At 41.6% G+C, this 27,780-nt stretch overlaps 2 protein-coding genes across 2 annotated transcripts in view; both read left to right on the top strand.

Annotated features, from left to right (window-relative positions):
- Pon2 (paraoxonase 2) overlaps nucleotides 1–16,855 on the top strand; it is a 32,867-nt gene extending 16,012 nt beyond the window's left edge. Inside the window, exons 3-9 of the mRNA XM_059257352.1 lie at nucleotides 5,165–5,220; nucleotides 8,812–8,977; nucleotides 9,565–9,691; nucleotides 12,481–12,681; nucleotides 14,667–14,748; nucleotides 15,488–15,616; nucleotides 16,246–16,855. Of these exons, the coding sequence (XP_059113335.1) occupies nucleotides 5,165–5,220; nucleotides 8,812–8,977; nucleotides 9,565–9,691; nucleotides 12,481–12,681; nucleotides 14,667–14,748; nucleotides 15,488–15,616; nucleotides 16,246–16,404 (920 nt within the window). The 3' untranslated portion in view covers nucleotides 16,405–16,855. The remainder of the gene's footprint in view (nucleotides 1–5,164; nucleotides 5,221–8,811; nucleotides 8,978–9,564; nucleotides 9,692–12,480; nucleotides 12,682–14,666; nucleotides 14,749–15,487; nucleotides 15,617–16,245) is intronic.
- Nucleotides 16,856–22,066: 5,211 nt separating this feature from the next.
- The window catches only part of Pon3 (paraoxonase 3), a 29,221-nt gene continuing 23,507 nt past the window's right edge, over nucleotides 22,067–27,780 (top strand). The window contains exons 1-2 of the mRNA XM_059256504.1: nucleotides 22,067–22,174; nucleotides 23,689–23,759. Of these exons, the coding sequence (XP_059112487.1) occupies nucleotides 22,101–22,174; nucleotides 23,689–23,759 (145 nt within the window). The 5' untranslated portion in view covers nucleotides 22,067–22,100. The remainder of the gene's footprint in view (nucleotides 22,175–23,688; nucleotides 23,760–27,780) is intronic.

Below are 27,780 nucleotides of genomic sequence, written 5' to 3'. Positions count from 1 at the left end.
GCATTTGTATTCTGAACAGGCGTCTGTCTGCATTTGTGACCTTTATGTTGTGATGTGTGTGAGCTGCTGTCTGGAACTGGAGAGAAGGGGGAGATATGTCACCTATGCCCCCTCTCCTGAAGTGTTTAATGCCTCTGAGGCTCTTCAGAAGCCAACCGAGCGGAGACGATAAGTGATTAGAAGCACATTTGGGATACATTTTTGGATCTAATTACAATTGTGCTTTTTTCCCCATTCTGTTTTGTTTTTGCTCTGTGGTTAGAACACACCATATGAACATTTGCTGAGTGCCATGTTAGCAATGTGTAATGGATAATAAAACTTCTGGGTATAAATATTGACAGCAGGTGCTTATCCGATGGTCTTTGATTACAAGGAATAAGTGTGTTGGGCCAACATCCTCATGGACACACAAACATCTTTTTGTGGAGGCACAAGAATGAGGATGAACTATTTGGGGAGACTTTAGTAGCTGTGCACTTGACACTTAACACTAATCCATTCAAGAATGGAGACTCCATTCTGCTAGTGCTCTGTCCCCATCACACACACACACACACACACACACACACACACACACACACACACACACTACAGTGCTATGTTCATCATCACTGGAAATGAACTCTTTGTATTTCTTAAGTGTTTTAGATGTATATCTGTCACATACCATATCATCTGTCAATCAATAATAGGTATTAACCATGTACCACACAAGATGCGTATTTTCTGTGATGAAGTCAGTTTACTACTTACTGCGTTTTTAAATTCCTCCTGATCTAGCTTACAGGCAAGCTTTCACATACTGACAATTTCATGTAATACCAGCATCTACATAATCAAAAGTGTAATGCCAAGAACCGGTTAGGTTGAGCTTAGCTTAAGACTCAAAATAATCTCCTTTTCCAAAAGGTAGGCATCAGAGTTATAGACTAAGTCAAAGTTTTTAACTTCTCCATCACTGCACTCCCTTCTCCTGAGTTTGTTTTGGGTTTAGACCTTTTATTGTCTGCTCTACAATCCACCTGTGTAAAAAATAGACAAACAAGCCCAAGTCAATGAAATACAGAGTTACATTTCTTTTTTCCCTTTTTATGACACACAAGAATCTGAGAACTAAAGAGTCCAGATAATTATTCAGATATTATACATTATTTTAAAATGTAAGCCGGGCGGTGGTGGCACACGCCTTTAATCCCAGCACTCGGGAGGCAGAGCCAGGCGGATCTCTGTGAGTTCAAGGCCAGCCTGGGCTACCAAGCAAGTTCCAGGAAAGGCACAAAGCTACACAGAGAAACCCTGTCTCAAAAAAAAACAAAAACAAAAACAAAAACAAAAAGTAGTATCTTTTTTTCTGAGTGATTGGCATAGGCACCAGAGTAGTGAATCAAAATTTAGAAGAGGTAGGGTATGGTGATATAGACCTGTAATCCTGAAATATGGGAGGAAGAGGCAGAAGGAACACCATAAGTTCAAGGTCACCTTGGTCTATTTTGTGAATTTCAGACTAACTTGAGCTACAAAGTGGGACTAAATAATAATAATAATAAATAATAATGATGATGATAATAATAATAATAACAACAACAACAACAAATAGACAGGCTACAGTAACACACATGTACCCTTTTGGTTTTGTTAAGGGCTAAATCACTGTCAGAAAGTTACAGTAGTTAAAGAAGTTTGTTTTGATTTTTCTATTACATGGTAGTCTAGCAAAGGACTCAGAGTGATCAGATGGCTGCTTTGTATGTCAACGTTCACGAGCAAAGGTTAATGATGTAATAAAACTGTCTCCAACATATTGCTTCCATTTTTGTCCAAGATTACAACCTCATTTGTTGGCATTTCAATGCAGGAAAGGGTAGGAAAGAATGCACATAGTTTTTTTTTTTTTTATCTTATTTTGCTGAATGGTTGTGTATATCTTCTATCCTCATGTCTATTGACCTGAACTTACACACGTGGTCATCGATGTCAGCAAGGAATTGTGGCGGCTGTGTTGTCACGTGTCTGTTGCTAAGGGAGAAGCAGGAGGTGGGACCATAAAACCACTGGCCTTCTCTGACACAGACGATGGACAGTTGCTGAAATAACAAGAAATAGGGGAGTGTGGATCCAGGGAAGAGCTGGCCTTCTCTGACGCAGACAGACAGCTGGTGACTTGAGAAGAAGGGTCTAAGCAGATGTGCTAATTGAGAAGAATTTCTAGAGAAAGGGTTTTAAAGAAAGCTTCCAGACTTGAGCTGGTGATCATTTTAGTAAAAAGCATCAAAGAAAAAATTTGGGGAGAAAACCTCAGATTTGGAATTGTTCATGACTGAATTTACAAAGTGAAATGTATGTATGTATGTATGTATGTATGTATGTATGTGTCTATCTATCTATCTATCTATCTATCTATCTATCTATCTATCTATCATCTATCTATCTATTATGAATCAATCATTGTGTGGAAGTCAGAGGACAGCTTTGGGGGTAGGTTCTGTAGGCCCCAGGACTCAAATTCAGATAGTTAGGCTGTGTGACAAGCTCTATCCACTGAGCTATCTTGCTGCCTACACGTGATGTTTTTAGGGAGAACCAGGTTGTGGTTCGAACAGAAAGTTCACTAAATAATAGGCTGATACTCGTAGGTCATAACAAAGGACTCCAATCCCACCTTCCCAGTTGAGACACTGATTGGTTGGTTGGTTGACTGACTGACTGATTGATTGATTGATTGATTTACAATCTGCTTAACCTTTCAGAGGCTTCTCTTTTTATATAGAAAATATGAGAAAATGATACTGCTTCTCAGTATTCTGAAATTATGTGAAATGATGGAAATTACTTAGAAAGAGCTCATAGTTTTGTAAGCACTGAATTCTGTTAGCAGCTCTGTCTGCTGATATTACTATAGAGTCAGAGAAGGGAGAAAGCTTCTTCCTGAAGAAATGATTTCACTTGGAGCCATTGGAGGGTGATGGGAGCTGATAAAAACTGACTGTGGTATTAGCTCTAGACAAGAACATGGGAAAGTAGATCTGGAAAATGTTCCAAAATAAGCAAGACACAAAGTTTAATTTCCTCACTGGAGTGGGACCATAGGATTAAATGGGATAAAAAGGTACAATGTGGCCGAAATGAAATGTCTTTGAAATTTGTGTTCTTAGTTATTACTACATTACTGGCATTTGGAGAAACTTGTATCTTTATCTTGTTATTGAGTTATTTGTTCATTTACTTATGTATGCATTTAGATTGGGGGTTGGGGGTTGAACACAGCCCCACACATGCCAGGCATGAATCCCGTTACAAAGCTATTCCTGTTGCCTATAGAAAGTTTGAAAAGCGAAAAGAATAAAGTAATAAAACTCCCTCAGCCTTCTCCCACTCAAGAAACAGTGCTAATGCTTTTGTTATTCTTTTTTTATATGTATGAATATGTACATGAAGTTAAATTTTCTTAAATGATTTTCAGGGGGGAAAGTCAATCGAGTTTCTACTACATGGGCCCAGGGGGGAAAAAACCCTTCAGCTAGAATTACGTGTGTGTTTCTGTGTGTCTGTGTGCACATGTATGTGGGCCACCTGAGGCCAATGATAGTTAACTCCTAAACTGATTTAAACATTGTGAGAGTCTCTTTTTTTTCGAGACAGAGTTTCTCTGTGTAGTTTTTCGCCTTTCCTGGATCACACTCTGTAGACCAGGCTGGCCTCGAACTCACAAAGATCTGCCTGCCTCTGCCTCCCGAGTGCTGGGATTAAAGGCGTGTGCCACCACCACCCAGCTCTCTTTTTTTCTTTCAGCTCAAGCATGAGCTTCGTAAATGATAATAACAACATAGCATCTAATGTCAAAAGTTGAACATACCAGGATATTTGGTGGTTCTTAGACATTTGGAGTTTATCACAGCCCCTTGCATGAATCTGCTATAAATCAAGAACCCTTGTCACAGAAAAGTTCTCATCTGCAAAATAAACAAGACATTTTTCAGTGTGCAGAGGTTCAGCATACTCATAAATTTCCCAAAGCCTATCTGTGGCCCTCCAGGGACCCAAGGTCCCCTCCCCACCACTAGAACACGCTTAAGCATCTTTTGTACTAAGACTTCCTTCTGAGGAGCTGACAGGGGCTCACTGTTATAAAGTAAACTTCCTTGTGTTCTCAATTAGGTTTTTTTGCTTTTCTGTTCTATGATCAGGTAAGAGATACAGGGGGAAAAAGCCACCTATGGGCAGGGTCATGAATCAAAACCCGAACGGTGGCATAAATGCTTTTTGGTTTTGACAGCCTAGAAATTTTCTCAGCCGTAACCTTTGGAGTGGTCTTAAGGAGGAAGATTAGATCTTGTGGACTGAAAGAATGAGTCATGATTTGGCTTAATATAAGCCATTTTTATCCCTTTCTTGTGTTTGGATCTCTATTATCTGTCTGCGAAATGTGTACAGTGAGGCCGTGGGGAAGGTCTTTCGCCTAATTCTTTGCTATACTGTGTGGAGGTTACTGCCGACAATCAATAACAATCAATAGTAATTGTAGCCTAGCCCAGAGACTGGAATCAGAAGCTGTGGTGGGCATAAGTTTACCGTACTTATCATTCATTTTATTTTTCTAGTTTTTCCTATAACTTTAAGATTAAATTGGAAGTTTTATTTGCTTATGAGAACAAATAGCCACTTTTTCTTTTCCATTTTTTTTTTTTTTTTTGAGAGGGAGTATGTAATCCCAGGTGTTTTCTCTCTGTTAATGAGAAAAATGTCTTTTTGCTTCAGACTGAATGAGCAGAGAGGGGGACAGGAGATTTGCATGGTTAAATGACTGTGGGCCCTTCCTTGTGGAAGTAATATTCCCCTGTTGTCAATTACTTCTACATAGACATCTGGATGTTTACCCTACAAGTGTGCAGATGTCAACTTGTTCTGTATCGAACTTGAAAATGTGGTGATAACTTGACTTTGATTTGAGTAAACATAAAATATCTAGCATTTAAAGTCAGAAGTTCACTGTGGGAGAGATTTTAGACTGACATTTATTAAAAACAATAGTGCCTTGGAAAAGAAATTGGAACCATCCCTAAAGAAATAGACACTCAGATAAAGTAAACAAAGCCACAGTTATGCTATCTTAAACCAATAGCCGAGTTTGATAATGACATTTATCTCCTCCTTGAACTTGCAGAAGCTGGCGCTGAGGACATTGACATTCTTCCCAATGGTCTGGCTTTCTTTAGTGTGGTGAGTAGCATCTTCTTGTCCCATACACAGTCAGGGGCAGACCAGGCCGTTCATTTAAGCCCATAGAGTAGAAACAGATTTTAAGTTCCTCACCTCTCAAAGTAAATTCGGAGGAAAAGACAGGGCAGGTTGGATTGAGCAGTGTCCTTCAGCTTTTCCAAGTGCAGAGTTGAAGAGTCTCTGCTGACTGATCAGTTGCCTTTTGTCTCCCAGTTGCTTAGCCTGGTCTAAGGAATGAGTTCCAGGATGGTCTGGGCTATACAGAGAATCCTTGTCTTGAAAAAAGTAAATATAAAAATAAAAACAAAACAAATGTTTGAAGCAGAGGGATACTGGAATAGCTGAGGCTGTTACTGTAATTACAAATAGTCATCACCCTCTGTAGTGCTGCCTGGTGATGGAGACACATTACTGTTGAGAGACATGAGTGAAGAAAGAGGATTATTAGCTGCTGGCACAGGGTTGGTATGATTCTGACACAGTGGTAGTTTATTTTGCTTCTTGGGCCAGTCAGCGTGAAAGTAGGCAATCACAGATAGATGTTAAAAATTAAGAATTTCTTCTTATGTCCATTTTGGGGCATAACATCAGTCTTTATCATGAGTGTTTTTATTGCGCCCTTAAATTTACGTAAACTGTGACTACATTGCATTAGTAAACTGCATACAGTGGTGAGTTCTCACACAGTTTATTACCACCAGTAAGGCTTCCCTTAAGAATAGAAGGAGGACTCTGCATCTTATAGTTAGCCAGATAACCCAGACCATCTCTGCAAATGCGTAAAAGCTGTTAGTACATTCAATACTCACTCAGTTAAAAGTTCCAAGGGAACTGGAAATAAGAGGAATTCCCAGAAACTAACAGCAAGCACCATTCTTTTGGGGGGCAGGGGCGGGGTGTTTCAAGACAGGGATTCTCTGTGTAACAGCCCTGGCTATCTTGGAACTCACTCTGTGGACTAGGCTAGTCTTGAACTCACCTCTGTCTCACTGCCTGCCTCTGTCTCCCGAGTCCTGGTGGTGATATGCACCACCACTGCCCGGCTAGCAAGCACCATTCTTTTATTATTATTATTATTATTATTATTATTATTTAATTAAGAATTTTTTCTTTTTATTTTACATACCAACCACAGATCCCCTTCTCTTCTTTCCTCCTGCTCCCCCCAACTTCTTCCCCCCAACCCATCCCACATTCCCCCCTCCAACAAGGTAAGGCCTTTCATGGGAAGTCAGCAAAGCCTTGTACATTCAATTGAGGCAGGTCCAAGCCCCTCCCCACTGCATCAAGGCTGAGCAAGGCATCCCACCATAGGTAATGGGCTCCAGAAAGCCAGCTCATGCACCAGGGATAGATCCTGATCCCATTGCCAGGGGTCCCTTAAATAGACCAAGCTACACAACTGTCTTGCTTATGCAGAGGGCCTAGTCCAGTCCCCTGGAGGCTCCACAGCTGTTGGTCTAAAGTTTGTGAGTTCATATGAGCTTGGTTCAGTTGTCTCTTTAGATTCTCCCATCATGATCTTGACCCACCTTGCTCATAGACTCCCTCTTCCCTCTCTTCAACTGGACTCCTGGAGCTCAGCCTGGTGTTTGCCTGTGGATCTCTGTATCTCCTTCCATCAGTTACTGGATGAAGGCTCTATGATGACAGTTAGGGTAGTCACCAATCTGATTACCGGGGTAGCCCAGTTCAGGCATCCCTCTCCACTATTGGCAAGCACCATTCTTAACAGTAAAGTGTAAACCATGTTCCCATTGATGTTCAAGAGGATGGCAAAGTGTTGTACCCCAAAACGATTGCCAGTCAATTGGAATACCTAATAACCTAATACAACAAGAAAAAGAAATGTGAGGTAGAAACCAAAAAGACAGAAATGGCCATTATTTTTGGATAATGTGAGCCCCTGTTTTTTTTTTTTAAACAACCCAGAGAGTCAAGTAATAGACTGTTAGTAATTAGAGAAGATGTGGGCTCAAAATGAACATATAAAATGCCAGAGCTTTCCCCATGCTATACCAAAGACCAAGTGATCAGCTATGTTCCATTCAGACACAGGTACTCACTTGGTGATTAAGAAGTAGTATGTTAGAGGGGGCATAGGTACCAGAAATCATAATAGACATCAAAAGAACAAAATAGAGAGTCCCCTAACAGACCAATATGAAAATGATGGTCCAGGACAGGGGAAAGGAGACACTATGGACTGAGTTATTTGCCATGCTCCAGGTCCTGGGCTTTAGCAGGAAATAGAAAAGAATCCTGGCTTATGTTCCTACCATTCTGGTCAAGATGAGATAGAGATGGGGCAGTGGAGAATGATGGTTCTGGTGCGTGTGGCATCATGCTGTCATTTGGGAATGGAGATGAGATCTGGCTGGTTCAGGACATGGCTGAACTCAGGTGGATGAGAGTGTGAATCTTGCCCATTTGGTGAGAAGAGACTTGTGCATGGCAAGGACAGTACTCAAGCCCCGAGGACTGGGCAAACAAGCTGGGTGGAGGTGGTAATCTCACCACCGTATACACTTCTCCCTTGCCCCATGCAATGGTATCTACTACATAGTACTCACGTAGGCATTAACACTTATGCATTCCAGTGGCACTGTCGGGATGGAGAAAAGGAAGCCAGAGGAAGGGGGAAGGCCAGGTCAGGTGGATGTTGCACATGGAGGGTGCCTCACCTGAAATGTGACATCTGGAATAGATGTAGATAAGCTGAGGGATGGAGCCCTGCATCTCTGCAGGGAAGCATTCCTGGGCAGTGGTTCTGTGAGTAAACTCTGGTGTGAGAACATGCTTGCTTATTAAGAAGGGTCAGGAAACCTGGATGTCTAAGGCATTGTGGGTATGGAAGAAAGTCATGGGCTGAGGTGAGAGATGGGCATGGGAGGTAGGGAGGGTGAGAAAGACCTGTCACAAAGGGCCTTCAAGCCATCCTAAAATCTTTTCCTGTAATAAGACTGAGGTGGGAAGCCATTAGCCTTTTGGTTAAAGGTGTGTCATAATCTGCCACAATCTGGATGCAGAGGGAACATAGATGTCAGGAAGGAAAGGCAGAAGCAAAGGAGCTGTTTTCCTGGTCCTGAAATGTCAGTGGGGGTAGCCATGGAGGAGTGGAGTAAACTACCCATCTCTGTACGAAGGGATGTCCTTTCAAGGTAACACCAACAGACTTCGCTGACCAGTTGTCTGCCCTGCTCAAGCCTTCCAGCCTCTTGCAGAGTGCAGGCCTGGGATGTGAGGGTTTTCACAGTTCATATGTGACCTTCTGCTCTCCTGACCCTCAGTTCTGCCTGGAGTCTCTCAGTCCACCCCTTGTTTGGTAGCTGTTCCAGAGAACCGATCTGAGTCATCTGTCAGAGCACAGCAAAACGATCTGTTGTTTATCTTTCCAGCTCCCAGGTCTCTTTCTTCTTTTGTTCCATTTCCTTGGTGCTCCTACCTGTCCACCCCGCCTTTTTCTTTATATCTGTGGTTCTGCGCCACCAGCTTTAAGTGATGCTGCTTATCATTCATGTGCAGTACGAACCTGACTCAAGAGGGTACTTAAGCCTCTGTGTTTCGTTTTTCCTCCCACTGTTTCCAAAGGGCCTCAAGTTTCCAGGGCTCCACAGCTTTGCACCAGATAAACCTGGAGGAATACTGATGATGGATCTCAAAGAAGAAAAACCCAGGGCACTGGAATTAAGAGTCAGCTGGGGCTTCGATCTGGCTTCATTTAACCCACATGGCATTAGCACTTTCATAGATGGTGGTAAGAGCTGATGAGCTACCGAGGTGAAGAAGCACACAGTGCTCAGTGGGGCGCTGTGGAAAATAACCGTGAAACACACACACACACACACACACACACACACACACACACACACACACACACACACGAAGGGGACGATGACCTCATGAAATAAGCCTGTGTTCTTCCCACCAGCCGCTGGTTCACAGGTCTCCTAGGCTGGCAGTACACTGTGCTGCATTTTGAAATGTCTAGCAATTAACAACCAAAAGAATGTTTAGGTGTCCTGACATTTTCATATACCCGTGACCACTGGATTACAAAGAGCTGGGTCTCCCATTGAGCCTATGAACACATTATGCATGAATTCTGTATATAGAGTGGGGGCCACTCCTTCTTAAAGGTCAGGGGACCAGTGATCAGGACTAACGCCAAGCCAATGGCAGCCGGAAGGTCTAGCAAAAAAAAAAAAAAAAAAAAAAAAAAAATGATCTGGTAGGGTATTGTGCCTTCAGCCTTCTCATGCCCGTGGTACTCAAGTGTCACCGCCTGCCCTCGGGTCCTGTGTGTATGTCTTATGATCTAACTCTGCTCTGTCCATCCTTTAGATGACACCGTTTATCTCTTTGTTGTGAACCACCCGGAATTCAAGAACACAGTGGAAATTTTTAAATTTGAAGAAGAAGAAAATTCTCTGTTGCACCTGAAGACAATTAAACATGAGCTCCTTCCAAGGTACCCTCCTTCTGTCCTCATTTGCCTGGTTATCTCTGGCATGTCTATGTATGTGTGCGTACGTGCGTGTGTGCAGACCGGAGACAGCCTTGGGTATCATTCCACAGAAGCTATCTACCGTGTATTTGAGATGGTCTTTTGTCGACCTGGAGTTTACCTAGTAATCTCTGCTGGGTGGCCAGGGATGCTCTTCCCACCTACCTATCTGAGACTATAAGCATGTGCTGACATCTGGCTTTTTTGCCATGGATTGTGAGAACTGAGCTCAGGTCCTCATGCAAGCATGGCAGTAGCTTTGCTAACTGCTGTCTTCTCAGCCCCCATTGCTGACATTTTCAAACACTCATTATTTTGGGTGATCCTCTCACCTTTTGTAAGGGCTTGCTTACGTTAGCTAATACATAATATAAAGCCTAACATATGCTATCTTATATGTATTTCGGGAGTTTATAAATGTATATGTGTATTAAGCAGGTTAAACCATTTCCAAACTGAAATCCAAAGTCTGAAATGAGCTGTAATTTGAGTCTTTTTTAACCATGATGCCGCAGGCAGATAATCCACAGCATGACATCTTCTTTCTCGTACGTTTTTAAAAAATCATTTTGTGGTTCCCTGTGTAAGATCTGCACAGTATCAAGCAGTCATCATACTAGCCTGGATGGAAAGGGGTTCAAGAGACCCCATCCCTGGCTGAGAATCTGTTGGCAGTTGGTCCCTGGGGGAGGGAGGGTGTGGCCTCTCATAGGCTGACCACTCCAGTGAGTGGTACCATGCCCATGGCATTCAGACAGCATAAATTGGACTCAGTGGATCATTTTTTAAAAAATTAGAGAACATGAAATGTGGAGGGAGACATGATGGGGATTGAGGTCCAAGAGGAGTTGGAAGGAGATAGTACGGGTAGATATAATCAAAATGAATTGTAAAAATATATGAAATTCTCAAAGGAAGAAACTAATATATATATATATATATTATTTCATATATATACTATTTTGTAAAATTAAGGTCTGTGAAATAAATGTAAATGAATTTCATGTTTAGACTTGGGCCCCATCTGCAAGACAGATCTCATTATGTTTCTGCAAATCTCAAAAAATCAGAAATACTTCTAGTCTCCCAAGGATTCTGGATAAGGGACACTCACCATCTCTGTCTCAGTCTCTCTCTGTCGTGTGTGTGTGTGTGTGTGTGTGTGTGTGTGTGTGTGTGTGTGTGTGTGTTTTCCATGTAGATAGGGAAAGTATGGCTGATGCCCCTTTTCATAATGATTAATGTTCTGAATGAACTCCCTTGAGAAATGATGAAACACCAGACTTCAGGGTGACACTGTTCAGGCCCGGTTTGAGAACAGAAGATAAACCCTGCCACTTTTTATAGCTGTCACCCTCATCTCAATAACTTAGCGCTCAAATCCCTGCCCTTCCCTGGGGGAGCAGCTAGTCTTCAGTGGGGCTCACATGCTTTATACAAAGCATACTTGAGGGGTTCATGATTGCTGTGGGCTAATGTCCCTGCAGAATTGAGTATCCAAGTTGGAAGAGCAGCACTACTACCAGAAGGACATTGATGGAAAGTGTGACTAAAGGGGTCCCATGGATTCCTTCCAGCTCGGCTTGCACTAGACTCCTGCTTTGAGTTTAAACTTGATAGATACTTTTTAATCTTTACTTCCCTCTCTAGGTTATAAGCATGTAACGTCCAATCATTCTTCCCCAAAATGTACTTCATAATAAACAGGAGCATGAATACCAGTCAGGCAGAGTCTGATTTGTGGAGCTTTTTCAGAAAAAAAATAAATAAAGCCTTCCTTGTAGCTCTGTATTTTTTTCATTTGACAGAGAAGAAAGCAGCGCTTTCAGAAATTTTTGCATAAGATAATTGGAATTTCAATTTAATAACACCCTTGCCTAACTGGCTGGAAATGGTAATTGTTTTTAGCATATCAATCTCTCTCTTGAAGCACTGTGCTCAGAACATTTCATCATCTGTCTCTCTGTAAGTGTTTATTGAATGTCCGTTCATTGCCGGCTTGGCAGCTTTGCGCGGCAGGTAGAAATTGAACAGTCAACCTTAGTTTGACTAATGACTAAGCAAGAGACCTGAGGAAAGTCCAGCAGCAGAATAAATGAGAGTGGAATAAATGTGAGTGACAGCCTGGTGACAGCCAGGGCCTGGCCAGTTCCACACCTGAGCGGCTCTGTCCTTATAGGCTGTAATGTTCATGTCAGAAAACATGCTTTTAGCTGGCCATGATGGCACACACCTGTAATACTAGACTGAGGTGTTAGAGGAAACCAGGGATTCAAGGTTGTTTTCAACTACACAGTGATTTCCAAGCCAGCCTGGCCTACCGGGGACCCTGTGTCAAAAATAATAATAATAAAAGAATACCTTTTTCTTTCTTTTTCTGAGACAGAGTCTCAGTGTGTGACCCTGAGCTTGAACTCAGGTTCCTTCTTCCTCTACTTCCCAAGTTCTGGGATTACGTGTGTGCCACTGCTCCTGGCTAGATAGCGTTCCTTTTATAAAAGGTCCTGCCTTGATTGCCAAAGGGCTTGTCCTCTAATTACCTGGTACTGTGTGATATTGTTCCCTTGCAGTTCTCTCCAAAGTGCATTGCCTCTGGCTCTGGATCATGTCATCTGGATCATCGTCATGTGATTATAGCGTCGCTTTTCTTGGAAACCTGCCCCAAATTTTAAAGCCCTGCTGCGTAAAGCTTGTGAACAGTCATCTAATCTTCTATGCTTTTGATTTCCTCTCCCGTGCTGTTTCTCTTTCAGTGTGAATGACATCATAGCTGTTGGGCCGGCCCACTTCTATGCCACCAATGACCACTATTTCTCGGATCCTTTCTTAAAGTATTTGGAGACATACTTGAACCTACGCTGGGCAAATGTCGTTTACTACAGTCCAGAAGAAGTCAAGCTGGTGGCAGAAGGATTTGATTCAGCCAATGGGATCACAATTTCACCTGATAAAAAGTACAGCTCCTTACACAGGATCTTCACTTCTCCTAAATAAACTGTCCCCATAAACAAATCCCTTAGGTTCCAATATATCCTTTTTAATTTCTTGTGTAGCAATATAGTTTGCATATTAAATAACACTACATTAGAATGAATTGATGTTTTAAGTATAAGATGAAAGGAAAATTTCCAGGTTTTAAAACTCATTCAAAACAAAAATTTAAATTAATTAATTAGTCCCTCTATTGATTATATTCTTCTGTCATAAGGATGATTTTAAAACCATTTCTTTGTTGGTGGATACTTGATTATTTATTTTCCATGTCTAGACCACCTATGCTTCTCATTTAGCTCCACAACAAGTTACTATTTTAAAGTAAAAGCTCCCTAAGGCAGTATTAAAACATATTTAAACTTGAGGTTAAACTTGAGGATTTTAGACTTAAACAGATTTGGGTTCAAATCCCAGGTAAGATATCAGTTACTTTGTGGTGAGTGCCACTTACTTGAGCACTTGTACAAAATTTTTGTAGAATGAAACCCTGTGAATAGACAGACCTCCTGTGAATCTTTTCTATGTTAGCCTTAATATACGTTGTTGAATTGTTTTCCAAAAATTCTTTTCTTATTTTTATTCTTAGTTTTCCTCTGCCTTAACCTCACTGAACAATTTAAACTACCACAAGGAATCTGACATTCCTTGACAATTAAATGTTCTCCTTTTGTGGTGCAATTCGTCAGAAAACAGATATAGATCATTTAACCCGTCTCTAACTGTCCCAGTCCGCCCTTGCCAGTCAAGTCTCTGTTTTTCCCACTTCTGGAATTTCTGTGTTTGTTGCAGCTTGCTTTCAGCCTTCCCCCATCTTTTGTTCTCTGGCCACTGTGGTCCTTCTGTGGTCAGGTAGCCCATCCCCATCTCTGGCTGCAAGTGTCCACCACAGCACCAGCCAACACTTTCTCATCAGGCTACTTCTTTCTTAAGCGTTCAGTAGAGTCCAAGTCCTTGTCAGATCAAGGAGGGAAGGTCTGGACTTGCTGTCATGGAGTAGTTCCACCCTCCCTTAGCCGTTTCCACACTTCCCATAAGACAATGAGCTCTTTATGTGGCTGACACTTGTCTAGGGCTCACACCCCTTGGCCTTGGCTCACCTGCTTTCAGAAAGAGCTCTGTCCCCTGCTCTGGTGTAAGAGACCCCTCCTGTGAGGGTCTTTCAGCACCCAGACATTTCTTCAGTCTCTAGACTTGACTATTTTTCATGGTACTGTGACAGTTATTGACTCCGGGATTTCATGTGCACAAACCAGTTTGAACTGGTCAACACGTTAGAAATGTTTGAAGAGCAAAGTTGTGTCCCTTTCCTGTGTGTATGTTATACAGTCAGGGAGTCTGGCCTCACACAGGAAGACTGCTCAGTGAGACAGCTGCCATGGAATACTGGATTCCAATTTCGGGGCTTAATCTAACGCACTACCCCTCAGACATGCAGTTCTGGATAAATACTTACCTTAATATTAAGGCACTGTGAGTACTAATATTTTATTAAGCATTAATACATATTAATAAATACTTAAAGTATTCCATGCCATGTCATTGTATGTGCCCATGTTAAAAATATTAAAATGTATGGCATAAGGTAGAACCTTTTTCTTATAAAACCAAACTTTTTTTGTTATTTCAGTGAACTTTCTTTAATTATATTTGAAATATAAATGGATATTTATATATTATGAAATATATTTATAATATTATAAACTTTATATTCAATTGATATTTTTTCTTACAAACCTCTTAAAAACTAATTTAATACCCCATGATTGTTGTAGCGCCACTGAACTGATTTTGAAGGCTTTTTTTTAAAAATGAAAGTTGACCTTTATCCAGCATTCCTCCCACACATCCCTATGACCTCCTCAGCAGGTTTCAGGACCTTCTCTTTCCTGCTGTATTAAGACATCTCTGCTGGCAGAAAGTGCTAACCGGTGTCTTTTCTGAACAGCTATGTCTACGTTGCTGACATACTAGCTCATGAAATCCATGTTTTGGAAAAACAACCTAATATGAATTTAACTCAACTGAAGGCAAGTATTTCGTTTTCTGTGTAGCTACTGACTGATTGTTCTTTGCAGTATTTTAGCTGGGCTAACTGTAACAGTGTCACATTGAAAACACATCATGGGTCCAGACAGGGCAGCCCATCTATGATCTTCCATATCCCCTCCCTCCAACAAGACAAATCTGTTGGCAGCTGTCACTAGGACGGACAGTGATTGCAGCTAGCAGTGGACTGAGTGATATTGACATGAGGTTTTAGGACTGTTCCGTGAAGTATTGACGACGTCTAATGAATCCCAGTAAGACTTTTCACAACTGAAAAGAAATAGTTGAGTTTTCAAATGAAGATTTATGTGCATTCAGTTTTTTCAATAATAAATGAAGGTAGAAATTGAGTTGCTCACCGTTATTATTTTCTGCCTGCCAACAAACACATATTTTAGGCTGATTAAGAATTTTCTGTCTTGCTTTGATGGACTTTCTTAAGCTAACTGATCATTGTGTATCTTTTGAAACAAAAGGAGTTCATTATTTTTGTTATTTGTACAGATGGATTATCACCCTGGGTTCTTTATTTTCAGAGAGGATGAAGAACAGCTCCAAGCCAGTTCATTAAATTTATTTTCTGCGCTATCGGTGTTAGAAGGGCAGGTGTGGGGAGATGCGTGTAATGCTCCCACATGCATAGGAACAGGAAAGGTTAGCTCTAAATTATTTAATCAGGTTGCTTGCCTCATTTAGATATTGACATTATTTCTTTGTAAGGTTCTGCAGTTGGGCACGCTGGTGGACAATTTGTCTATTGATCCTTCTTCGGGTGACCTCTGGGTTGGCTGTCATCCTAACGGCCAGAAGCTCTTCGTGTATGACCCAAACCATCCTCCGTCGTCCGAGGTTTTTATATTTTGAGTTTTTCAACCTTAATTATTCAAGTCCTCTGAACTAATAATGCAATAAACTGTCACAAGGATGATTTGTTAGTTCTTTTAAACCAATAATACAATAAACCTGGGAGGTAGTTTTGTAATTGCTTTAAGCCAATAATTGGCAAAATGTTACATTGTTCAAATGCTTTGAGAAAAGTAATCTTTTGATGAATTAAATTATGGTGGAAACTAGTCAAAAGTCATTTTTATAAAGACATGGGTCCTGTTCATGTGGTATGCTGGCAATTTTAAAAATATCTGGTTTATTGTCAACTCACCACATGACATGAGTTTTGTGCATGTTGAAGTAGCGTCAAAGTGGGCACAGTGGTGGGAGCCTATTTCTATTAATGCTGAATTGCTGTAATCACACAAAATCCCATGTTGGCATGGCATGACTAGGTGCTTTAAAAAGTCCTTTCTTTGTGGGCTGGAGAAAGTACATTAATTTAGGCATTAAGGAGATTGGTAACCGACTGCTGTTTGTAACAGCATGCCTTCTTAATCATGTGTCTTTGGGGAAGACAAGGAATTATTGGTGCTGGAGTGGCATGGGTGTGTGAAGTTCTTTATTAATACTTTGTATCTCCTGAGTAGGTTCTCCGCATCCAGAACATTCTATCCGAGAAGCCGTCAGTGACTACAGTGTATATCAACAACGGGTCTGTCCTCCAGGGAAGTTCCGTGGCGACCATATATGATAGGAAACTTCTTGTAGGCACTTTATACCAGCGAGCCTTGTACTGTGAACTCTAAATTGCATTTTTGGCATGCAAGTGGCAAAATAATCTTTTGATGAATTGCAATTCTGAGGGAATTTAACCATCAGTACTGACCTAGGAATATACCACATGCATAGTTAATTTTATTTCAATAAGGAAAGGCCCACAATTCTGATGCACTTTTAGCATCAAAAGAAAATGAACTTTATTATTGTTATTCTTTAAATGCCAATCCAGGGAGAAAGAAGAAGCTGCTTTTTCCTAAAGTGAATGCGTTTTGCACAGAGGGGCTTCACCTTCGTGCCCCACCACGTAGAAGCTACTGAAACAGGCCGAGCTATAAAAATGCCAGCGGCTTCTGTCCCCATGCTGTGACCACTGTGCATGTTCAGGACTACTGATAGATAACATTTTGATGTTCTGTACTTACAGCTTTGTTTACTGGTTTACAAGTTTGAATCGTATTAAAGACTAACCAAAATCAAGGTTGTGTTTGTGTTTAATTCCTGAAGCAGATTCTCAGGAGAACAGGAAGGAAGTGACTTTTAGGGAATTGGTTTGGACAAGAATGGCCATGTTAATTTCTCATGAAAGCTCAATGTAAAGGGGCTCTTTATCAGAAAAATAAAATCAAACAACTGAATACTGTAGTTCAAATTTTTATTTGTGTTTTCTTAGAAACGGAATCTCATTACATAGCTCTGTCTGACCTGGAAATTGTTGTGTAGACCAAAGTGGCCTTAAACTCACAGAGATCCACTTACCAATGCCAAAGCCAGCCTTCAAATTTTCAATTCTTAAAGCATCTCCTGTAGGTTCTCTTCCTAAATAGAAGCTCACTTTCAATACAAAGAGGAGGTAAAAACTCGGATCTGGCATCTTATATCTTACCTACTCAGTGAACAGTACTATGACCAGAAGCCAGGAGAGGTGTGGTCGGCTGTCCAAGCCTGCCTGCTTAGGTAGCGCTACACTCCATCAGGGTTAAGGGTGCCAACATCACAAGAGACACATTTCCCCCCCTCCAGCTCCAAGAAGAGTCCTGAAGAGAGACTTTAATGTGTTTCTTTCTGTTGTCACTTACGTTTTTTATTAAAATTTTATTATAAAGAACTTGCACATAATCACCATCGTCACCATTGTCAAAGCCTTTTGTTTCGCTTCCCCCCATCTTCCTCATTATCATTAAGATGCTTGTCAGTTAGTTATCAAATGTCCAACAATAGGGAAGCACCACTCTCATTATTTCATTTAATCTTAATTGCAGCCTTGAGGGAATAGATGTCGATATTGTACCATTGTTAACATTTCACAGCCGGTCAAGGTCACACACCTCCTAAGGGTGAATATCAATCTGTTTATAATGCCGGACCCTGTGCCATTAGCAGTCATATGAAGCTACTGCCATAGAAACAGCACTTCAGAGTTACCCATTCCCTATTGTATTCAGTGTGTTCTGCTGAGGGTTTCCTTCCAAGATACCAACTTGAATTCTGTGTTTTGTGGAATGATTTAATGGCTTTAGAATGGAAATTGCAGAGGTAGTCTTAAACTTGGGCTCTGGTTCATTTAGCCTGTATTTGTATTTATATTTTTCTGTTATTTATTATTTTCGATTTTTCAATTCATTCTGGTAAGAATAAATTGGGGGTGTATTTCAGGTCAAGAAAATTAATGATTCTTGCTGCTTCCATTATCCAAGGGGGAAATGTTCACAGATGAATAAGGCAAGATTAAATATTGTTTACCTAAGGACACAACTCAAGAAAGGAATGTTTTCGATTTTAGGAGATGTTAACAATGGCTATCTATCTAAAAAGGCACACTCATAAGAAATACCAGAGTGCAATAGGTGTCAAGTGAAGTTGCTTTCCATTCCATTTTTTTCAAAATTTCATTTGTGCTAAAGTCGGCACGCATTAATAATAAGCACATGCCTTGTTTATCTCTGGCATACAAGAAAGGTTTGAATGAATCCTGATTTGGGGTATCAATGGGTATGAGAGATTGTTTTGTCAACTGTAAGTATAATGCGTATTAATTTATGGTGACCTTTTTATGATCATATACTGAGAGGAACGACTTGGTGATTAAGTTATCATTGTCCAAAGCGACAGAAACCACAGTCGCAGTTGCGATTTGGCACTACTAGGGGACACATTTGAGACACTAGTTCTCTCTCTCTCTCTCTCTCTCTCTCTCTCTCTCTCTCTCTCTCTCTGTGTGTGTGTGTGTGTGTGTGTCTGTCTGTCTGTCTGTCTGTCTGTCGGTGTGTGTCTGTCTCTCACTCTGTGTGTACCTGTGTGTGTGTGTGTGTGTGTGTGTGTGTGTGTGTGTGTGTTTACATACATGTAACTGCAGAGGCTAGAGGAGAGCATTCAAGTGTCTTCCTCTGTTGTTCTCCATTTTATGCCTTAAGCTCTGTTTCGGCTTGCACTGGGTTGCAGGGACATCAGCCATGCCCAGCTTTTATGCAGGTTTGGAGATTCCAACTCAGAATCTCTTGCAAACACTCTGACCCACCCAGCCGTCTCTTCAGCCTTTACTCTTCTTTCTTTTGAATAAAATTTCAGCTCTTTTATGACACATGAGTACTTAATATGACGAGCAAGGAAAATTAAATAAGCTATGTGGTATTATTTTCATTTTTTCCCATGGGTTAACCATTCCTGATAATTAATCAGAAGACAATCCTTTCACTAGGTTTGAGTCGCTCAGTTTCAGTCTGTCTTGAAGCCAGCACCTACCTCGTCTGGCGACTACAGTGCAGGAAAGCCATGGAGAGTACAGAAACCAACCCACCTCATCTGCCTTCCACACTGTTCATTCCTGAAACGATTTTCATGAACGAACCTCTGCATGTGAGAAAAGGAGGCCTGGGAGATCACATTAATATTCTTTTAGCCTTTGCTTGTAACTGGAGTTACTTGCTTTTCAAAAGTTTTCTTCCAATGTGTTTAATTTTTCTTCTCTTGTTACTCTCTCTCTCTCTCTCTCTCTCTTTTTTTTTTTTTTTCCAGAGCTAAGGACCAAACCCAGGGCCTTGCGCTTGCTAGGCAAGCGCTCTACCACTGAGCTAAATCCCCAACCCCTTATTCTCTTGTTACAAGTGAATCTAAACACTCTGTTAGCTGGGTGTGATTATGCACTCTTTTAATCTCAGCACTCTGGAGGCAGAGTCAGGTGGATCTCTGGAGTTCCAGGCCAGCTTGGTTTACATAGTGAGTTCCAGACCAGCCAGGGCTGTATAGTGAGATCTTATCTGAATGAATGAATGAATGAATGAATGAGCGAACGAATGAATGACTATCCCCTTTTAGATATGTAAGGAGAATTACATTATGTTTCACTGAATTTTCTTGTCTTTAGTTTTCTTTAAAGATATTGACCTTTTTCTATGGATGGGAATTCTTTTTGTTTTAAAATGTGTTTGAGTGTTTTTCCTACATGTATATTTGTGCACCACATGCATGCAATGTCCATGGAGAACAGAAAAAACATCAGTTGCCCTGGACCTGGAGTTACAGAGGGTTGTAAGCTGCCATTTGGTACTAGGAATTGAATCCGGGTCCTCTGCAAGAGCACTCAGTGCTCTTAACTGCTGAACCATCTCTCCAGCCAGCCCTGGAATTCTTTACATGTATAAAACAGAAAATTTCCCATTGCTGACTTTTAATAATAATTTTTCAGATTTTTTTTTTAGTTTTATGTTTTATAGTATTAGAGATGAAGCTCAGGGCCTCGTGCATGCTAGGCAAATGCTCCATTAGTGACCCATTCGCCCAGATCTGTAATTCTTAATAGAAGTTGATAGTGCAAGGAATTGTGTTTCTGGTTAAAACAGAAAGCAACATAAAATTTTAAGCATTCAAAGCATTGAGAGGATTGAATACAAGGGATGCTATTGCTCAAACCTTCCAGCTTCACCTAAAACAAAAGCAAACACAAACAAACAAACAAACAAAAAACCAGCATCTCACTAGAGAGTCTAGCCCCAGCCTGGCTTTGGACATTTGGTCTTCCTATCCTATCCTCCTGAGTGTTCAACTGTTTTCTCCAACTTGATGCTACTACTCACTAATATTGAAAACCACGCAACTGTGTATTGATCTACTAGTAATACTTTTGTAGATGACACTTTGATCAATGGGTAATTACTTTTTGCCCTAATTACTTTTCTAGGTGTTGAACACCAAGTCTTCAGAACTTTTGATGTAGGGGGGCCTATACTCTATCCCCAGATCCTGCTAAAGCCTGCACAATCATGTGTTCCATGAAGGGTCACAAAGACAGATACGTGCATTGACTATTGGTGGTCTCACTTCCAAGTCGATTTCACCTGCTTCTTTATACCATACACATCCTCATGCCCTATCCTCAGGGAGGTGGGCTTCAGACCTGGATCTGTCTTCTCTTTGTTTAGTTAGCTTGAGAATAAACTCTTGAAAGACTTAAGCCATTGGCACACTGTGTACTGGACAAAATGAGCTTTGCCTGGCACCAAGATACTTCTCGAGAAGGAACTAATGTCATAACATTTTCCCCAAACCTCTTGCAGAGACAAGAGCAGTAGTGTTCTTTGCCACTGCTGAGCCATCTGTCCATCACCCAATATTTTCTATAGGTATCCTATATGTCAAGGGCCACCTTCTTCTTCTTGACATCTTAGTCCTATAAAATCTTCACATTTCAAGAAAATTGCTCTTTTTAAAAAAACTGAGTTATATTGCTATTACTCCTTTAGTAAATAGAAATAGATGATGCTTGAAGGGGCGATGTTCCCTAAACTCAAGTGCCCCATCATCTTCAGACTCTCCAGTCATATTGTTTATCTGAGAGGAAAGGGTCCTCTTCACCAGAAGGACCCGAGGTCCATAGGAAAGAAGAGCAAGAATCTCCCATGGAAACTGTCATTTTTATTGTATTCGGCTCATCCTCCAGGTCCCCAGAAAGGTGAACTTGGACTCTGATCACGTCCAGCATCCTGATGGCACCGTGAAGGTCCGGAGCCAAAGTCCAGAGCTCCAGATTCCTGGAGAAGGATGAGTCAAGGGGCTTGGCTTTCAGTATTTTCTCCCCTTTAGGGGGTTCAGGAGCAATTTCTACTCGTACATCTTGCCTGCCAGAACCCAGAAGCTCTGTCTCTGAATTCTGGATCCCCACGCAGCTCTCCCACCTTCGTCCACTGGTGGAGCTGAGATTAAGTTCTGTGGCTTTAAGAAACAAACTCTCTCCACCCTGCATGGACTGTGAGTTCAAACTAGATCGGCTAAGAGCTTAGCTGACCTTAGCCACAGGTCACCGCCTCCTGATCCCTGACTAGAGTCTTGCGAGTTCCGAATCCCAGGCAGAAAAGTGTCCTTGAACTCCTGTCACCGAGTGGTAGCCTTGGAATCTGTACCTTTAAGCGGCCTTGAACCACAGCGCAAAGGTGACTTTGAATCTTGTCGGCAAAGATGGTCTTGAACCCAAGAGCAAAAGTTTCCTTGAAACTCAAGCAGAGAAGTGGCTTTGAGCCCCCCACGCAGAGGTGACCTTTAGCTTGGAGCAGGAGAGAGCAAAGACCCCGGGACTGCTGACTGCTGCCAGGGAGACTGGCGAACCTGCCAGGAGCAGCAGGCGGGCGGGGCACAAGGGAATGATCAGTGGGTGGGGACACAGCATGTGCGCCCCGCCCCTCCCGGGAGCAGCACCAGGCGCAGGCTGATCACCTCTAGGCACCCAGTCGTCATGGGGAAGCTAGTGGTGCTGACCGTGCTGGGGGCCAGCTTGGCCTTAATAGGCGAGAGGCTTCTGACATTTAGGTGAGTGGACAGCTCCATGGAGATGTCTTCTGATCTCTTTTCCTTTCTGGTCCCAGTTAGGATAAGGACAACCCGCTTCCAACTTCCTAGCGGGTGGAAAGGAGCAGTGTCAGTCCTCAGTGCCAACCAGTCAACCTCGCCTTGAGAATTACTCATTAGGAAAGCGGAGAGCTGCTTGCCTCTCTAGGCTGCCAGGGTAGGAAAGCCCACATTTGATTTCTGAAGGTTAGGTACCTTTTCCAGGTCTTCTGATACATTGCCCTTGTGAGATACCAAAGTCCTTTGGAAGTGCTGAACTTGGGGGAGGGACCGTACTAACAGCTGGATGTTTATAGCTGACTCAGACACTGAAAGTGCTGGGCAATGGAACCCATGCCACACTGGAGGATGTGCTGGGAAGCAAGGAAGAGAGCTGAACTCTGCAGACAGAACTGGCTTGGAGGGTGGTTGACATTTTGAAGTAGAAGGTTCAGCAGGGACAGCCACCCCAGAACTATCTCAAGCAAAGTCAGTCTAGTCTGAAAGAACTTTTCTTTCAAAAGTTTTTTAAAGCCGTATTCCTGGGTGTGTGGTGGGGGAGCTTGCCATCCTGCTTTTACTCTTCCTGTAAGCAGGGGCTGGTCTCAGTTCACTGCTGCAATCTGTTCAGATACCTGATGTCTGTTGGCAACACTTTCGCGTCCAGCTTGGGAGTGCTTACTGTTCCACTTGCTCCCCAAACAACAAATGACAGAACTGTCAAATGTAAATGTAAGGATCGGACATACACATACCTGTGCCTAGTACAGCCAGGCTGGTAAGCCCACTTCCACAGAGTTACAACCCCATCCCTGAAGAGTACTTTTTATAAGTGATCAAAAGATAAATCTAACTTCAGTCTTCGTGAATAGAGTTCAATACATATTTTAAGTTATACCTAACATTTAGAAGGATGTTTCACTGCAGAAATAAGAACATTGCTGAAAGGTAGGTCGGCTAACAGCTATAACAGTGGTCAGGTCCATGAATGAACATATTTTAAGGTAAGTCAGCATAAGCTTTGTTGAAAAGATCAAAGTTAGAGCAAAAGTTACAGGTTTAGGTCCTTGGAGACTTCATAGAAGTTTGGAAGGAAGTCAAAGGAAACAAGAGGAGATGAAAGGGAGAAAATGCAGATTTATAATAGATAAGGCTTAAGAAAATAATGTAATGCTATTTTGTTCATTTAAATGAACAATATTGTGCATTTCTACCTGGCATCAAACGGGGGCTTATGTTTGGTATAGAATTGTGCTTTATTCTCTCAGTGATAAGTCAGCTTGTGTGGGTACAGTGCTCACAAGAGACATATTGTGTAACTATAAACCAAAGGTGTTGCCTGCTCATCTGTGTGGCATCCAAAAAAAGAGGCATCATTATTTTCACAACAGGAAAGTGACTGGAGGCCGTCCAGGTCTTTTCAGACATTGACCTGGGATACAGTATTCTGATATCTGTGCTGGTTTCTCCATGTTGATTTTTAATCTTCTCTGTAGAGAAAGAGTTACCACATCACGAGAAATAAAGTCCACAGAACCGAAGAATTGCCACCTGATTGAAGGACTCGGTAAGCACATGACAGGGCTAAGAGAGACAGCCACATTTCTTGGTGATCATTCCCAAGTCTGCTAAATGATTTAATTCCATATTACTCCGTGGTGGTGTGGCTTCTGCGCATGATTTTGCCCAGACTACCTCACGCAAAAGGCATTTCTCCATCGTCTGATGAATTTCACTTACTGCTTCTTGGCTCCTGCCCCTCCCCCTCTTTTTTTAGTCCCCCCCCCCCCCTTCTCGACAATCTTGGCTTCAGGTATCCTTTCCTTCAACATCTTCTGGCAAATACTTCTCATATATATTCAGACTTTCATCCTACCTAGATGTCTTTCAAAAATATTAATCTCAACTCTGCAGCCACATCTCCAGCCTCTCAAACTGAGGGGCTTCTTCCTCCATCACTGAGGCCAATTTTGTTCATTCAGGCTTAACTGACACCAACTTCACACTCCTGCCATTCCTTCTGAGGTTCCTCAACCCACAGCGGGCCCATTAGCCTCTGGAGGCTTGGTTACAAATCTCAGGAGCATTGGTTTCCTCTCTGTCCCTCCTGCTTCCACAAGAACCCAGCGGGCAACAGTCTCCGCTGTTCCCACTGACCCCACATTTTTGGGTACAGTGTTTCCTTGGGCTGCAAGCCTCAGTTTTGCTACTAGAAAAGAAAACGAAAACCCAGCCGGATTCTGCTCACTGTCTGCGGAATGTGTTGTGTCTTTCTCACCTTTGTTATGCTATTTTCTCCCCCGTGGTTGCTCACTGAAGTCAGCCACTCTTTCTTCCTCACTCTCACATGAAGCTCAGTGGACTCCACGCCTACCACATGGTTTATTTCTGAGCTGGTGTTCTCTTTCATTATCAGATTGTAAACTCCCCAGGGTCAAAGACTGTGACTTATTTATTGGTATGGGATAACACAGCCACTTTTGTGATGTGAATTTGTATTTTCTTTTTCTTTATATATGTATTTAAAAAAAAAAAACAGAAAAGGAGCCCTTTGGTTTTGATTCCCTACTTTTACCTTGTCCCAATTTCTAAAGGAGAATAACCTTATCTTTGTTTTTGTTGTTTGTTTTATTTTCGAGACCATTTCTCAGGTATCTCAGGCTGCCTTTGAACACAATACAGAGCCAAAGATGAAGTTTAACTTCTCATCCTCCTGCCTCCACATTCCAAGTGCTGGGATCATAGGGGTGCTCTATAGCATCCAGTTTGTGTGATGGTGGGAATAGGATCCAGGGCTTGGCCAGGCTAGGCAAGCACTGTATCAGCTGAGCTACCTCTCCAGCCCTGTTCCATGCTCTTAGAAATGGCCAGAAGAATGAGATAACCCCCTCGGTGACCTTGGTGTTTTAGAAACCAAAGTGTTCAAGAAATTCTGCTGGAAAGGGGTGAGCATATGCAGCATATACGGATTTCTGAGATTAGGGGGGCCCTGCCCACCACCTCACAACATTCTGGGAAGAAGCAAGCACCAGATGGAAGCTCACAATGTGTCTTCAGAGCAGCTTGACCTGTGCATAAAATGAGGCTCTGGGTTCAAGTCCCAGTAAAGGACCAAAGACACACACACACACACACACACACACACACACACACACACACACACATACACACATGCATGCACATTAACCAAAAACACGTCTAAAATGGGTCAGATTTAATTTAATATGAGAAATAAGGCATTTTGATAGCCATCCACTTGTTTACTATCTAAAGCAGTGTTTCTCAATCTTCCTAACATTGAATTTTTTTTTAATACAGTTCCTCATGGTATGGTGACCCCCAACCATAAAATTATTTTTGTTGCTACTTCATAACTGTAATTTTGCTACTCTTATGAATCGTAATGTAAATGTTTTTGGAGATAAAGGTTTGCTAAAGGGGTCATGTCCCACAGGTTGAGAACCATTGATTTAGAGAGTAATATCTCCCTCACCTCGAATATATATCTCAAGACATGAGCTTGCCAAGCAGTTTAGAGAGATAATTAGATGAGAGGATTTTTGATGTCTAGTCTAATTCTCAAATTATATAAGTCAACTAAATTTGAGAAACTAAAGCTAGAATTAATATTGTAAGCCATAGGTCAATGCCCTGATTCCCCAAATAGTTTTAATATTTGGAAGCTGGCTTAGAAGAAATGAAGAAGAAAATAACACGCCATGCTTTGCATCTGTCACATGTTTATTTTTTATATTTGAAGGACTGAACATGTTAGGATGAGCACGGGCCATTTGATAAGAGAACAATACTGGTAATTATTTTCTAAAAAACTGAAGTTCCCATGTCAAAGGTGTGTGCCCCCTTTGCAAGCACCTGCTCTATCCTTGGCACAAATCTATAAAGCAGATGCGGCTATCAATGCTTTACATGAAGGACACTGAGACATAGAGGGACTGAGTTAGTTGCCTGATGGTCCAGATGTTCACCTAGATTAGGGTTGCGATGGTTTTTTCCAAGTCTTTGCAGTCCTTGTTGTATAATGCTGATGTATAATGTCTTATCTACTGACAACACGTCTTATTATAGGCATTACAGCAAAGCCTTATTGCAACAGAAAATGCAAATAGCTAGAATATTACTAAATGGGAACTGAACAAAAGAAGCTGACTAGATATTTAAATAGAGGTAGCTAAGAAAACATTAGTGCACAAGCCCAAACTGCTTGATGGTAGAAGGTTTTACACAACAGTGTAAAGGACTTTAAGCAGAGTACAGCAGGCACAGAGCTAAAGGAAGTTCTGATTTTATGTTCCTTACAATCAGACAGGTTTTGTTTGTTTGTTTGTTATTTAATTTATTTTTTTACCTAATTTTTTATTTGTGTGTGTATGTGTGTGTGTGTGTGTGTGTGTGTGTGTGTGTGTGTGTGTTTGGTTTTCTGGGACTTGAACCTAGAACCTCTTGCATATTTAGTCAAGCACCCTACTCTACAACTCAGGGTCTTGTTAAGTTGCTCAGGCTAGCCTCAAAGGCTAGTCTTGAACTCGTTGTATAGCTCAGCCATGCCTTGTGCTTGGAATCTGCCTGCCTGGACCCTTCAAGTAGCTGGGGTTACAGGCCTGAGCTATCAGCCTCAGTGAAGAGCAAGCTTGCAAAGTTAAGTTATCAGTGGAATAATCTCTTCCTTTTCACATGTTCATTTTTCCTTTCCCTCTCTCCCTGCTCCTTTTCTCATCCTTTGATTTTATTCATACATAGATAGTCTTTCTATATAGCCATTACTGGCCCCCAATGCACGGCAATCCTCCTCCCTCGGATTCCCAAGTACTGGGATTGTAAATGTGCTCCTCAGCGTTCTTAAAGTGAGGATTAAAAGGTAAAACAATTCTTCCTTCAATAACGTTATCTCCTGGCTTCTCTCCCTTTGGAGTAACTTTGTCTTTTTTTCCAAGCCTATGAGGATTGAGGATTATTTCAACAAGGAAGTTATGTGGTGTCTCTTGGCCTCTAACCAAAGCTACACAGAAATGAGTTCACTGCATTAGGGCTTTGGGGAGCACGCTTGTCAAGTTCACAGTTTTGTATTTGGTGCCTTTCTGCTTTTCTTTCCTTCTGCACCTTCCTGGTCTCTAAGATGTGCTGTTACTCCATAGTGAATTCCATTTGTTTACTTAGCTGGCACTTCCCCAAGGAATGAAATGACAAAATTATATAAATAATATATAATTTTATATAAAAAGATATAATTTATATATGCAAGTTATAGAAACTACATAAAATAATAAAATGACACATACAGTAACTCTTCTAGAGTGACACTCTTTTGGGGCACTTATGGGGAATGATTGAAGAAAGAAAGAAATTACTGAAGTGATGGCAAGTCATGGTAGGGTTGATAGGTTGAACTGCAATAGGTACTTCTTCAAGAACAATGTAACTGAGGGTTTTGACCATAGCCATGCACTGACAGGTATGAGGGAGAACCCAGAGGAAAGCCCTGGAGCTCTCACTCCAGCTGGTTTCCCTGCTGTTGAGATGCCTGGGACTTACCTTGTCAATTCCATGGAGACAAGGGTGTTGGGGGGGGG

This window comes from Peromyscus eremicus, chromosome 3 (assembly GCF_949786415.1).
Source record: "Peromyscus eremicus chromosome 3, PerEre_H2_v1, whole genome shotgun sequence".
Taxonomy (NCBI): domain Eukaryota; kingdom Metazoa; phylum Chordata; class Mammalia; order Rodentia; family Cricetidae; genus Peromyscus; species Peromyscus eremicus.
The sequence above is the reverse complement of the archived record's forward strand: the minus strand, read 5'-3'. Positions and strand labels throughout refer to the sequence as shown.